The 15,307-nt window shown below is 40.5% G+C and overlaps 2 protein-coding genes across 18 annotated transcripts in view; one reads left to right on the forward strand and one right to left on the reverse strand.

The window, feature by feature from the left end:
- ZNF207 (zinc finger protein 207) overlaps window positions 1-3,185 on the reverse strand; it is a 52,341-nt gene extending 49,156 nt beyond the window's left edge. For 6 of the 16 annotated variants that reach the window (XR_006285656.1, XR_005227666.2, XR_005227667.2 and 3 more), the window contains exons 1-3: window positions 2,994-3,178; window positions 1,944-2,070; window positions 550-688 (exon numbers count right to left, since the gene is read on the reverse strand). Coding sequence is in view for 12 of the 16 variants with exons in the window: in XM_037914298.2 (XP_037770226.1) it covers window positions 550-688; window positions 1,944-2,070; window positions 2,994-3,034 (307 nt within the window). In the remaining 4 variants the exon portion in view is untranslated. Of the gene's footprint in view, window positions 1-549; window positions 689-1,943; window positions 2,071-2,993 lie in introns of all 16 variants that reach the window. The other 10 variants (XM_037914301.2, XM_037914299.2, XM_037914303.2 and 7 more) reach the window with 7 other exon arrangements.
- Window positions 3,186-4,746: 1,561 nt separating this feature from the next.
- C14H17orf75 (chromosome 14 C17orf75 homolog) lies at window positions 4,747-15,307 on the forward strand. 2 transcript variants are annotated; one of them, XM_007055105.4, is made up of 10 exons: window positions 4,747-5,102; window positions 7,251-7,331; window positions 8,709-8,834; window positions 9,701-9,841; window positions 10,089-10,146; window positions 11,350-11,469; window positions 12,123-12,187; window positions 12,313-12,449; window positions 13,171-13,274; window positions 13,643-15,307. In XM_007055105.4, exons 1-10 carry the CDS (start codon window positions 4,960-4,962, stop codon window positions 13,850-13,852), a joined length of 1,185 nt encoding a protein of 394 aa, XP_007055167.2. In that variant the 5' UTR covers window positions 4,747-4,959; the 3' UTR covers window positions 13,853-15,307. The 2 variants fall into 2 exon arrangements, with proteins under 2 accessions (XP_007055167.2, XP_043383698.1); XM_043527763.1 differs by lacking the exon at window positions 8,709-8,834 and having other exon boundaries at window positions 4,810-5,102.

Here is a 15,307-nt window from a genome sequence, read left to right on the forward strand (position 1 = left end):
GGTACTTGCCAAAGCAGTTACCTTTGGCTAGGAGAAAATATCATTAGTCACTTAAGTTGCCAGCAAAGCCTACCAAAGTAGTTACAGAATGTATCAACTTCTCTAGCTGAACCAAAATCACTGATGATATTCCTTACCTCCACTACCTAAAGAGCAAGGCAGCTCCACTAATCAAATCTGAATGGCAATGTAAAACCCAGGCCACTGAGGATTTTCCTTCAAACAAATCCTGTTGCTAAACTATTTCCTCAGTACCAGCTTTAATTCTATATTTAAAGTAGTTACTTTCACAGAGCACGAATCCCAACTATTACAGTTTTATGGTTTAAATAGAGCTCTGTAAGACACTACATCTCAGGATCAAAACAGGGCCACTGTAACATTTTAGTTTCACCACTACAGAAATGCAATTTATACATTCATTAAATATTACTATTTACACCTATGTCATTCATAGTAAATAGGGATAAAGCACCTCTTTATATGCTCTAATCTAGTTAACATATTATGGTGAAAATATAATGTAAGTAACTAAACATTCAAGTTTACCCTGAGTTTTTTGTTCAAGTAACCGTCTCCTTTCATCCATGTCTTTTTCTGGAATGCCCTCCATACCATAGATTTCCAGTTCAATATCCGTTCTTCCAGGAATAGCATTTGGAACAGCATCTATTGTTTCTTTATGCACCTAAATCAAAAAAGTTAGATTCCTTTATTGCAATCAGCTAAGATTTTTGTGACTGATAACATTACTTCTACAGGCAGTGTCAAATCTTACAGATTATTCTGTTAATGCTATCCACTTTGTCACCTCAACTCAAATCCATAACAAATGCACATATGTTTAGTTAAATAATTATTTTCTTTTTAAAATCTGTAACTAACATCTACTGGTAATGTCTCTCCCAAACAGCTGCAATTTGTGTTGGCCCCTACATGAAAGTGTTTTGAGCGATTTGTTCCATTACATTTATAATACATTGAACACTTTTTACTCCGTATCAGATTGCTCAATAACCTAACTTCTTTTTTTTTTTTTTTTTTTTTTTTTTTTTGGGGGGGGGGGGGGGGGGGGAGGATGTGTCCGGTCATACTTTCGCAAGGAAAAGAAGTGTCTTTTAAACTAAGGGATGCTGCTAAAGAGGGGCACGTGCTACTGTACATTATTCACAGTTTAGCTTAGATAAGAACTACATGGTTTATCCCTTTTTTTAATACTACTTTAACTGTCTTTGTAAATACAGCCTCATGAGGAAAAATTTTAGTCTTAGGCTTGGTCTACACTTAAAAGTTAGGTTGACATAGCGACATCTGTCAGGGATGTGAAAAAAACATCCCCGATGGACACAGTTATGTCAACTTACCCCCAGTGTAGATGCAGCTATGTTGATGGCTACCATCATTTGGAGACTTGGTATTCCTATACAGATGGAAAAACCCATCAGTCAGCACAGGCTCTGTCTACACTATGGAGTCATGCCAGCATTATGCAATGCAGCTATACTGGTATAGTCTCTGTAGTTTAAACATATCCAATAATAGGTACAGACTAAGAAGTGCATTTTCCCTTGCCAATATAAACTACACAGATGTTAAAACCATTTTAGGAACTTGTTTTCTGGATTTAAAACCAACTAATACATCCTCCCCAATGTCAAGTGTGAATGAAAGGCCAAGATGATCTGTCTAATCTATATGCTATCATGTACATTTGTGACAGCATTACTAAAACCAGTGAGTTTATAAAAAGGGATGTATGTTCCTGTATTAGAAATAGAGAAGAGAGACATCAATGTTTCCTAAACAAGGCAACTGTAGTAAAGTTTTATTTGAGATTCTAGCAGTAATAAACAAATAATTTTAAAAAAGTTTTTAATGCAGTATCACTCTAGGGACAAACTGAACATGAGGCAAATTACGCATATATTTAAAAAAAGCCTTACCTGCATACAATGTATAGCTAAACCAGGTCCTGTATACAGTTTCTTATGACATATATGGCATTTAAAGTGCTTTGCTTTTTGATGCTGTATAAGGATTTTCTCATCATCAAAATCCCTGTTGCAATACCTATTCAAGATTATTAAGGACATTCTGAAGCTTTAAGATTTTTGTATCAAACAGCTTAAAGGAATGGCAACAGGGAAAAAACCAGGGGAGTTAGATCAAGTGTAATACAATTCTGTCAAAAGATGAATTTAAAACGGTGGCTAGGAAACAATATTTATGGCTGCAGCAAATTGAACTGATCTTTAATGCTGCCTTCAGAGCCGCAGTCAATCCTTTAGGAGACTGAGGGAAGCACCAAGTCTCATTAAATGCCAAGGTTTCTCTGATTGTTGTATGCAGCGTAGTTGTAGCCCTGTTGGTCACACAAGGCGAGTGAGATCTCTCTAAAGTTTCTCTGAGACAGTTTTACGGCCTCTCCCTGCAGAGATGAAGATTTTTTCCATCTCCACGAATCCACACTGTCCCAGCTAGCAGCAGCTTGCTGCGGACAGTGTCATCTATTCCTGCGGAGACTCCTCCGCTCACCCCACTACCGCAGGCTCGCTAGGAGCTCGGGGGAGCTGGCGGGGAGGGAATACCAGAAAACAAACACCACCCAGCTGAAATTCCAAACAAGGCGGGCGGGAGGCAGAAGGAGCAGGCCGCGTCCCGCAGCGCAGGGAGAGGAGAGAAAGGGACAGAAAAGCCCGAGCCCAGGCCGCCTCCTGGTGAGGGAAGGAGAGCGCGGGGCGACTCCCGGTGAAGGATGGGGGGGGGGGGGGAAGGGGGCGGAAGGAGAGCCCGAGTCCCGGGACCAGGCAGTGAAAAAGTGGAGGAGGGAGAAAGTGAGCGAGTGCGGGGCATCCCGGCCAGGAGATCTGGGGGGGGGGAGGGGAAGCAGAGACTAGGCCACGTTCCGGGGTAACAGAGACCAGGCCGCGCTCTCCCTTTTACCCCCACCCAGTCCCGGCCGGGAAGCCATCCCGTTCTGTGGCAAAGGATATCAGCACCAGGGCTTCAGCTGCTTCTTCTTCTTCCGGCCCATCGCGGTGGCGCTACCGAACTAGAGAAAGGCGAGAAGCAGGCACCAACCGGAGGCCTTCCAGCGGCCTCTCGTAGGAAGACAAAATGGCCGCGCCGCTCCCTCCTGCCGCCGCCTCGAAGCCCTGGGCTTCCCAGGATGCACCGCAGCAGCCGCGAAGGGGCTGTCACGTGACGTCCACCAGGCGCCCTTTGCCTCTGAGTCTCCTAACAAACACCGCGATTGCTGACGGCAGCCATTTTGTTTCAACCTCCTTTCACGTCCCGCCTAGGGGCGTAGAACCCTCTGTCATGACGCCTTGGTGGCCACAGGGAGCGGATAAGGGTGAGGAGGGAACGGATTCAGATACCCACCAGCGAAGAGGTTTAAGGTGCCCACAGGCTTGTTGGACAGGACAGACTGTGCCATTGTGATGTGGCGTCTGTGTGTCACTAGGCAACATCTGCAGGTTGCCTGCAGACCCCTATCTGCTGACAAAACAGCACTCCGGAACATCACCACAACCTCATTGCACAGCACCACCACAGCTTCATTGCAAGGCATCACCATGTCAGCCTGCCACAACCAAAACAGTCCTTTCCCCTGAAAAAATCATCCCCGTCCTCAGGGGTGTTCCGACACCAACACCTCACGTCAGGCCCTTAACTAAACAAAAACATCATCCCTTCCTCTCAAATGTCAGCACACCATCACCATGTGCCTTCCCCAGGCCGATGCACTGTGTGGTGGCGCTGAGGGAAAACGCCATTGTGTCCCCTCAAAATATCAACACAATGTCTTGTAGCCTTACTGCACTGATGCACTGTGTCATGGCACTAAGGCAAAACGGGTGGAATCTCGTCCCCTCAAAACAAGGCCTAAGTGGCAAACCTGACAGTTCCAGCACAGAGACCAATGAATGAACTATAGAGAACCATCATAGTCACCAAAAGAGGTGATCACACCAAACTTGTCCTTGAGGCATATTGGCTGAGCTGTTTGGAGAAGCTTGAATCATAGAATATCAGGGTTGGAAGGGACCTCAGGAGGTTATCTAGTCAAACCCCACCCTGCTTAAAGCAGGACCAATCCCCCAATTTTTGCCCCAGATCCCTAAATGGCCCCCTCAAGGATTGAACTGACAACCCTGGGTTTAGCAGGCCAATGCTCAAAACACTGAGCTATCTCTCCCTCGCTGTTGGGCAATACCATAGTTGTTCTATGGATAAACAGAGGATGTCATGCTATGGACATAAATTGTACTTTAAAATTCACATGTGAAATGGTAATTGACAAGATATGTTTTTCCTTTGCAAAAAACCTTAATTTGCTTATAAAAGTATAGAAGAACTTTGAGGAATACAGAAGAGGATTTTTACCCTTTGCTGTAAAATTTAGGGATTTTCCCACAAAGGATAAGTTGATTGGTGGATGGGGATTTAAACAGCTTCAGAGTTAATTTTAATTTTAAAATCGATCACTTAAACACATTCAGTAAAACCTTTCCTCCTGAGAGAGAGAGAGAGGGAGACTGCAAAAGATCCTAAATGAAAGATTCTCCCTCCAAACTGAATGAGGGCAAGTCTGGAATGGGGGCGGGGGAGAGAAATAGATTCAGAGCTGCCACATTGGGACTCTTTGAGTGAGAGAGATTTTAAGATTTGTGCCGAAATTGTAAATATCTCATGGGAATACACACTGCAACATCTTCCATCCCAACAGGGGGAGGCTGTGATACGTGCTCTACAAAGCATCTGCCTTCCAGGAACTGAGAGCTGGAGCAGTAGTTCTAGGAAGTGGTGTCAGTGTGAAAGGCAGGAGAGGAAACAAGTGCAGCCGGAACCTGAGTGTTTGTGGAGTGAGCGGAGCAGGAAGACCAGCACCGTACCGCAGGAGACTAGAGGGCGGATTTCGTTGCTACACACGAACAGCTGCTGAGCTGGGGCAAGATGCTGCCGTCTCTGCAGGAGTCTGTGGATGGGGACGAGAGGGAGCTGGAGAGCAGCGAGGAAGGGGGCGGCTCGGCAGAGGAGCGGAGGCCGGAGCGGTACAGTAATAGCTACTACTGTCTGTACAGCTACCAGGGCTACAGGTGAGGGGCTGGATGGATTCCTCCTCCCCAACGCGCTCCACAGGGCCCAGCCTTCTGCTTCTCTCCCCTTTCCTAGGGAAAAGTCCAAAGTGACCTGCAGGTGCCGTCTCCCTCCCCTCACACTGCTTCCTGCTGTCAACAGATGATGCAGCTGGAGGGGGAACGAGAGCAGGAGAGAGCGAGGCCGTTGTTAGCTGCCTTTAATTCTGGGAATGGAGGGAGGAGAAGGGAGGGAAGAGGGTGCAAGAGGATGCAGTGAGGGTGGCTGAGACTCGTAACGGTTTGGAGTGTGATTTCCAAATAAAGGGGATGTAATCCATCTGGTTAATTACAGCTCATACTCTGGTCTCAGTGGTCTTCATGGCAAAATGGAGGGGGTGAGGGGAGAAAAGCGGTAGATGTGGTATATCTTGACTTCAGTAAAGCTTTTGATATTGTCTTGCATGACCTCATAAACAAACTAGGGAAATGCAACCTAGATGGAGCTACTATAAAGTAGGTGCAAAACTGGTTGGAAAACTGTTCCCAGAGAGTAGTTATCGGTGGTTCACAGTCATGCTGGAAGGGCATAACAAATGGGGTCCTGCAGGGATCAGTTCTGTTCAATATCTTCATCAATGATTTAGATAATGGCAAAGAGAGTACACTTATAAAGTTTGCAGACGACATCAAGCTGGAAGGGGTTATAAGTGCTCTGAGGATAGGATTAAAATTCAAAATGATCTGGACAAACTGGAGAAATGGTCTGAAGTAAATAGGATGAAATTCAATAAAGACAAATGCAAAGTACTCCATTTAGAAAGGAACAATAAGTTGCACACCTACAAAATGGGAAATGACTGCCTAGGAAGGAGTACTGCTGAAAGGGATCTGGGGGATCATAGTGGATCACAAGCTAAGTATGAGTCAACAGTATAACACTGTAGCAAAAAAAGCAAACATCATTCTGGGATGTATTAGCAGGAGTGTTATAAGCAAGACAAGAGAAGTAATTCTCCCGCTCTACTCCACGCTAATTAGGCTTCAACTGGAGTATTGTGTCCGGTTCTGGGTGACATATTTCAGGAAAGATGTGGACAAATTGGGAAAAGTCCAGAAAAGAGCAACAAAAATGATTTAAAAGTCTAGAAAACAGGGCCTAAGAGGGAAGATTGAAAAAATTGAGTTTGTTTAGTCTGGAAAAGAGAAGACTGAGAAGGGACATGAAAACAGCTTCAAGTACATAAAAGGTTGTTACAAGGAGGAGGGAGAAGAATTATTCTCCTTAACCCCTGAGGATAGGACAAGAAGCAAGGGAGGTTGAGGTTGGACATTAGGAAAAACTTCCTGTCAGAGTGGTTAAGCACTGGAATAAATTGCTTAGGGAGGTTGTGGAATCTCCACCACTGGAGATTTTTAAGGGCAGGTTAGACAAACACCTGTCAGGAATGGTCTAGATAATACTTAGTCCTGTCATGAGTGCAGGGGACTGGACTAGAGGACCTCTTGAGGTCCCTTCCAGTCCTATTATTCTCTGATTTTATGATAGTTTGTGTGTTTCCACTGCTTTACCACTGCCTAGCTGAGTTTGAGCTCTGGTTAAGTAGGGCTTATTTGTGCAGGGTGAGGAGATGAAAAACAGAAAGATGAATGGCACAATACCAGATTTTGGCAAGGAGTGGATTATTCTCACCCTTCCTTTGGCACCAGAACATACTGTGTTTTGGAGGGACAGCTCCAAATGCAGACTACTCATAAAGAGGGCATCTTGATAGGAAACTAAGGGTTTCCAGATAATGTTCTAGAAAGGTACATGATTGACAGCACTGAAGCTGGAGGTTTTCAGAGCACAGGCAACGGCAGTACTAAGCTTTCCTACATTGGCTACCAAAACCTTAGGTCTGAGAAGGAGTTCACTCTCCCTATCTATTCAGTTCTTAGCTGCTCTACTCCATTTTTTATGTCTCCCCTGGAATAGGGAACAAGTAATTTCTTCCCCTCATCATCGCCCCCTTTGTCCTCCACTCCATAGTACTTTCAAAGGCTACTTCCATTCTGCACCATCCCCACAATGCTTCTTTCTCCTCTGCCCTGTTTAGTGGTAATAGACCTGTATACATGTTATGGGTCCATATTTAATGTCAGTCATAAAAATGCCTTGATTTTCAGTTCATCAGAGCAGGCTGTTGACAGTGATGATGGAAGTCCGAGCAGTGCAACACCAGAAACTCCCTCTGCTGAAGACTTTAGGTAAAACAAACACAGAACCACCATTTAAGCACCCTCATTTCCCATTCAGTTTCTAATTCAGAGCTTTTGACATCTTCATATTTGGGTAGATACAAAAAGGAATACAGAGTTAGACAATACATTCCGCATCAGAAGTACAAATCTCCCTGAAAGCTATATTGAATTCACTTGGGCATTTTTTTCTGTTTTTTTTTTTGTTTTTTTTTATTAAACACCAAGATGATAATGGACACGTACACCAAATGGAATTTCTGAGTTGGGTGAGTGGAGGCTTACAATAATAGACCAATGCAAATTATACTCCTTGGGTTCACACTCATTTCTTTTATACTACTAGTAATTCTTAGCATATCTACATAATTTTAGGTCTTTGAATATAAATAATTAACGAGTCATTGGAGCAGGGAAACGGGAGCCGGGGTCTCCCCTCAGACCCCTACTCTAATGTCTTGCTATTTATTGTATAAAACAGGAGAGATTGAGAGCACCTCACATCAGAATATCCCATAGCCCAATGTTTAGAGCATTTCCTGAAAGATTTAGGAGACCCCTCTTCAAATCCTTTCCCCCCCTCCATCAGAGGGGGAATTGAACCTGGGTCTCCCGTGTCCCAGGTGAGCACTCAAACCACTGGGATAAAAGTTATCAAGTGGGCACTACAACCACCTCCTCCAGCCATTTTGTGTGGAGTTAGGTACCTACCTATGCCAGTCTCACAAGAAACACCTTAGGTGCCCAAACTAAAGGAGAAGGGTTCCCTGGTTATGAGTCACTACAAGAGATAGGTGTTTGTCTCCCTAAGAAGCCTCCCTGCAGCCTGGATTTAAGCACTTACTTCCCTTAGAGGGGCAGAGCTTAGGATACATTCCCTCCTTGGCTTCCTCCAAGGGCTAGCTTAGGTGACTCCTCACCTAGCATGCTCACTTTTATGAATTACATTCTAAGGTGCCTATCTCTCCCCATTCTTTGATTAGGGAGCCTCAGCTAACTCAGGCTTTTTGAATTGCAGTGTTATTCCTGTGATTTTGTAGGCACCTAAAAGTTAGGCGCCGTGATGCTTGTTGTCACAATGCCCAAGTCCCTTTGTGAATCTGGGCCTAAGCGACCTGCTATTAAGGGAATCTGGGATTCTTTAATTCTAATATCAATTGACATAATCTAGTGAACAAGACACTGAATACATTTCTGACTTGCCTCAGGTCAGATGATGTGTTAGAGGTAGTGCCAGGAACAGATTCCAGGAGTCCTGGCTCAGCCTCTGCTATAACCATAAGGAAGCAAATATACAACCTACAACTGGAGTCGGGCAGATGCCCAGCTAGAAAATTAAAATAGTTTACTCTTTTTCTCACTAAGAATTTTATCTTGTTTTCAAAGCCTGTCCTTGGTGGATACTAACTTACCAGCTGAAGGAGAGACAGAGTTACGCAGTTTTATTGTTAAGCGTCTTATTAAAGGAGCACTTTTTGAGGGGATGGGTAATGTTGCATCTGTGGAGTTGAGGTAAGAGTAAAATGTACTGTTTTTAATTTGTGATAAACATGGGAAATGATAAGAAATGCTGGCAGTCTCACTAAGTTTACTATCTGCTGCTGCATATGAATTTAATCCTGATTGCAGCTAATCAGCCTGTCAAATCATATGTAAGGCTCCCAGTTTAGTTATGTGCCAGTAGCATTTGCCTTAGATTTCCTTTAGGTGGCAGTGAAAAACTGCAAACATAGTAAATTGGTTTTGATCAGGTTGTTCTGATCACACTGTCTGTGCAGTTAACAAGGAGGAAAAGATCTAGGAAGGTTGTACATGTGCTGCTATGTGCAGGTTGAATTGGTGTTAGCAGGTTTTAAAGTAAATCACACACACATATATATGGGGGAAGAGAGAACATATTGTAGTTGACTCTCACTCCTTTACACATAGCCTTTATTTCTAAAGTCAGTTTAGCTTTTGAAGCCTTGTTGGAAAATATGAACAATTGTTTTTTTTAAAAAGAGGTTATAAATAGGATAGTTAAAGCTTGCATTTATTTCTGGGATGTACCTCAGTCAAAGGTAATCAGAGTGACATATTACTGTTCTGATCAGGACAGAATTATTTTGATCAAGGTGAAAAACCATAGGGATTCAAAATCCTAATCTTAATCATTATCTGATTATTCACAAATTTATATAAAATGTAGGATAGGAAATCTTGACCCCATTGAAGTCAATGGCAAAATTTCCATTGACTTTAGAAGGGTCAGGATTTCACCTATGGTCAGTGGCTGGTTAATTTCTAATGTGAGACGCAAAATGAAATTCATTTAGAACAATCATTACATTATTTGGCACATCTGCATATGATTAATTCAACTTTTTTTCTGTCTCTAGCATACCAGAATTTCGAGTTGGTTGTTATTACTGTCTTCTCCAACAAGAAAAGCTTCTAGAAACAGCAACAGTGGAAACAAACATCAGCCCTCCAGAATATGTAACTTGTTTCTTAGGAGGCTCAGAGAAAGGGCTCGAGCTATATCCTTTCCTTAACCTCTCTTTATTTGGGTGTGGGGAAAAGAGCATATGAAAACAACAAGTAGCATGTTTACCCTGTTAACTTTGAAACCTTTTCCAGCTCTGCTGCCAGTTCCTTGAATTCACTGACTACTAGCCTACTTGTACACATCTTCCAGAGTATAACCAAAAAAGTGATTACCTACTATATACTAAATTGGCAAAGAGCAAGTCTTAATTTATGTATCTTATATCCTTAAGAGGATACTTTCAGACTTGAGTTGGACATATATGTTCAAGGCCTGAAGACTAACCTTGATTCAGAGGTAAGATCTAATTCTATGATTGAATTTTTTTAAATGGTGAAGATGACATTTTATGAATTGCTAACCTGATTTTATAGGGCTGATTTGTTAGAGGCTCGCCAATGATCTGAGCAGAAGATACTTAGGTTCTTGTCAAATCAGGCTACAGAATTAGAGAATGTAGAGAGTTCAATACTTTGTCTGGACTCTCAGGGTGTGCAGCAAGGGCACTCACTGAGGACAGAACCCATGTTCTTGCCGTGTATCTTGTGGTTACTGGTACATCCCAGAATTTTGGTAAAACACATTCAGTTTTCCATTCAGTTCCCCAACGTCAAAAGGATAACCAGTAGGCCATTTATCTATCCCAAAGGTTATAAACACTTATGCTAACTTGCTCTAGCTAATCATACAGGATACAAGCCTGTAGGTTCTTTGCATTACAGCAAGGAATATATAATGAAATAATATCTACTGAAATATAAACCAAAACGATATAAACAATCAAGCTAATAAAGAAAAACAGATTGTATAATATAGCAACCTGGCAGGCTAGCCCCATGGGCTACAGAATAAGAATTGACCACTCTGACAAAAAGTACATGAAAGACCAACATAAACAGGAGGAAATGAGCAACTGTCTATACTGTGAAACAAGCGCGTACACTAAATGCTGCCCACCATACAAGTTAAACAAATGGAAACATCAGACTTTCTTTCCCAAGCACAGTAATCTTAAGGGTTACTTAGGACACTAATAGGTAAATTCACACAGAAGTGTGAATAAATTGACTAAATTCCTTTAAGAAATTATAATAGCATATGGAAAGGTTAGCAATGAGCATTCAGTCCCCTAACTTTTCTAAGCAGTGGTGATAGGTTGATTTGTTTTTTATGTGAATAAACTTGAAAGAAAGAAAAAGTTCAGGGAATGGAACCCAAGTTCTGACTCCCAGTCCTGTTCCCTATCTACTGGACTACACTACTTGCTGATACATGTCAGAATAGATTACAAATATAACATGTCATCTTCTTGTAGAATATAAAGGCTTTCAGAGCTGGTGTTTCATGTCAGTAAGACTTAAGATACCAAGCTAATGATTTTAGCTGATGATAGTTCAAAATTAGGAAGGAATTGATATCCAAATTGCATGGTTGGAATGGGTTAGCAATATGCTTATTTTTATACCAGAATCAAAGCTTTAATGTTTCAATTTGCTACAGAAAAGTAACCTGGAGACTTATATTAAACCCTACCTAAGAAGTTGGTTTGAGGACTCTGTATGTCCTATCCAGAGGGTAGTGCAGCTGTTTCAGGAGAAACTCACCTTTTTGTTACATGCTGTAAGTATACATCAAACTAAAACATCTTCTGAACATTTTCTAGTCAACTCAGTGATCCTGTTATATTGTAAATGTAGCTTGCATTTGGCTTTTCCATTCACCCTGAACTGAATGAAGAAAACCTCCCCCTTTAGTCAATACAAAGTGAATTTTCTCAGCTGTATTACTAAGCTAGTACGAACTATTTCATTCACCAGTCAGGAAAACTAACTTTTTAAAATTAATAACTTTATAGCTGACTTATTTTAAAATTGAATGCTTAGTGTTCAACTACAGTTAGAATGAGAGAGGCAATACAAATTCCATTTTGCTCAGACTAGACAAGGACACTAAGTGTCTATGAAATTCATTGTAGAAAGATGCTGAGAACAAAAAAATGAGTTATATACTGCTAGACAATGAACATGAGAAGGATGTGGGCAGAATGGTTAATAGAAATACAAACATACTTTTCAAAATGTATAAATAGTTGTAATGAATATAGTCTGGAGCACTTATCTAGCATCTGGTACTTACTAGACTATTTGGAAAAGAACTTAACTAGGATCACTTGTTACTCTTTGCTAGTAATAATAAATAATAATAATAATGAATATAGTAACAGAAGTGAAATATATACAGCCAACAGCAAACAAATTGTTTTTTTTTAAAAGGCTTTGAGTTACACTCCTGTTGAAGTTAAAAATTCAGATGAAAGAATAAAGAAAGATATTCACAGGTAAAGAATATTACACCTAAACAGAGACAATATAGCCTATAAATTGCTTGGCTTATTGTATGATCCCTTTCCTGGTTTTGCTGTTTGAGTGTAAACTAGCAGTTCACAATAGTTTTGTATGTCAGGTTTCTGAGTGCTGCCAGTCTCCAAGGTCTCATTCAGGAAGGTACAATGACCTCCTTGTGTGTAGCCATGACTGAGGAACATCACAAATCGGTGGTAATAGACTGTAGTGGACCACAGCCTCAGTTCCATAATGCAGGTAAGATCATGGATGGACATGCTTCCATCAACTTATCCAGCTCATCTTTAGAGAAGGTTCAGCATCTTACAGGATCATACCCAGAAAGTTTTGGGACCTGGCTATCTTGAGAACACCTTTCTTCCCATTTGATATCATATCATATATGATCCACACAGGCACTTGATCTCTGGTTTAAAAGTGAGAGGTCCTAGAGTCTGGAATTTGCTCAGCTCTATGATCTACCAAAACTCAGATTAGTTAAGCTTCAGATCAACCTGCAGAGCTCACTTTTTCCATCAGGCTTTTGATGAGTGGTATATAGAGGGATGTAGATGGTTAGATAATTATAGTTATTTTGGACAATTATTATTCTGTTTTGACAGTTTACTGCAGATTTTAACCTTGTTTGTAGTTTTAAAAGCACCCGGAACTTTGGGAAAGATGTTTCAGAGAAACTGAAAACAAAATCTATTTTCCTGTTATACTAGTTAAAATAGCAAGAAAGGGGGATTAGTTACATTTTCTTTTGTTTTCTCATACACATTCTATCTTTTGAATTTTTATGCTTTTGAATATTTATATCATAGGGCAAACGTTACTGGTGTTAGTTACAATTATTGTGTGAGTGAGATTAAGTACATAATCACATAGATGTGGGTTATGCAGTGCTCTAATGCACGCACACACACACACACACTTTTTCCTTACCTCCTTTTCTTTGTTCCTAAACGTGTGACAGGAAGCAACAAATTTTGTGACGACTGGATGCAGGCTTTTCTAAATGGTGCTGAAGGTGGAAATCCATTTCTCTTCCGGCAAATATTGGAGAACTTTAAATTGAAGGTAACTTTGTATACACATATGTTTGCAGGAGACAGAAGGGTTACTGATTATGCAAATAGTCACTTTTGCATTGATATAGTGATAACTGTGAGAGCTTGCCTCGTTCTTGCTGTACTCAGAGTGGACAAGAACGGAATATCCTCTAAAGGAGACAGACAGATTTAGAAACCAACTTTTTTTTCTTAAAACAACCTAACTTTAAAATTACAATAGGAACTCCTATCAAGAGTTGTAGCTAACTGATTTGTCTACTAGTATATGTAATAAAATTCTTACTGCACACTCTTCCACTTCTCCAAGTTTATGTATTGGCATACCTTCCCTACAGATAAAGGAATGAGGAATATTTTCTGTTACTGTGTTTATAGGCCATACAAGACACTAACAACCTGAAGAGATTTATTCGTCAGGCAGAAATGAACCATTATGCCTTGTTTAAGTGTTTTGTGTTTCTAAAGAACTGTGGCAGTGGAGATGTCCTTCTGAAGATTGTTAAAGTGGAGCAAGCAGAAATGCCAGAAGCCAAAAATGTAATAACTGTCCTTGAGGAATTCATGAGAGAAACGGCAGTAGCCTAAAGATCTTAATTTTTGTACTCGCTTTGTGCTATTGTATAAATAATTAATTCCTTCTTTGCAGATCAGAATTCACTATTGCAGAAGCTTAAATTATATTTGAAAGCATTCAGTCATTTCAAACTTATTTCACATCTGGGTCTTTTTAGAAAAAGCAGCATGAGATTTGCTTCAATTTTTGAATATAGTGTATTATACAAATCCAGACATTCTTTTTTCAACACTTATCAGATTCTGCAACTGATCCTCCTTTTTTGGGGACCGCACCATTTTGTTTTTTACTATCATGTCATAAGAAAAACTTTCACCCAAATGGCAGTGATAGTTTTAAGCATTTAGAAAATGTTTAACACAGAAGAACTAGTAGAGAGGAGCATGACTAAACATTGAGATCAGATTAATTTAAACAAAAAAGAACTACAAACATTTGGATAAATCACATATAGTAAATGAATTAAACACATTCAATTCCGAGAATTTTCTCAGGCAACAAGCCCTATGTTCTTGTTATTTGTTTTCACATCCTTAATTCTAAAATAGAAAATCTGTACTTCTGTGACTAGATTATGTTGTTGATTATGCTTACTGAACTGATTGGTTTTAAACTGAATATAGTCTTTAAAACAAACGTTCCTGGCTTGTATGGAAGGTGTGCCTGGGAGTATACACATCAAACCAGTCAAGTTATCTGTAAATTGATAGGTCTGATACTCCACTGTCTGTAATCACTGATTTTGCACAGGTGTAAGAACGCTATATCAGAATGGTAGTGTTTTACATCCACCTTGCCTAAGTGTAAATGACTATATAAGCTGCAAGAGATAATAGGTAATATCTTTTATTGGACCAACTTCTATCCAAGTTGGTCCAATAAAAGATATTACCTCACCCACTTTGTCTCTCTACTATCCTGGGACTGACACGGTTACAGCAACACTGCATATATGTTGCAAAGCAGGGGAGAATCAGGCTAAAATTTTTATAAAGATGAATTTAACTTGGTCTTAAGTCTCTCTATATATTTCATTTTGAAAATGCATCATTGTACTCCAGCAATGAACTTTCTCACACATGGGAAATACATTTTCTAAACCATAAGTAATGTAGACAGCAGAATATATTTACCACTTTGGATGCAATAGGAGCCAAAACTAAGGGGACCTTTATCAAGATTATACAGAGGAGGACTGCAGGAATAGTCCTTAGGTAGGCAAAATTCACACGTTTCAAGTGATTAGCTAGGGAATGTAACCTTTGCACATAGTGTGTTTTATCATAACTTGACACTTAATGAACTATCCTGTTATGAAGAGGTCTCCATCACTAACTATACTTGTAGTAACCTTACTGAGCCAGTTGTGTGACTGCTGTTTGTTTTGTGAATGCTGTACATCAAAATTAAAAGGTACATGTTTTCTTGTGCTGTAATCATATCTAATAAAATAAATTTAAAACCTT

This window comes from Chelonia mydas, chromosome 14 (assembly GCF_015237465.2).
Source record: "Chelonia mydas isolate rCheMyd1 chromosome 14, rCheMyd1.pri.v2, whole genome shotgun sequence".
In the NCBI taxonomy this organism is placed as follows: Eukaryota; Metazoa; Chordata; order Testudines; family Cheloniidae; genus Chelonia; species Chelonia mydas.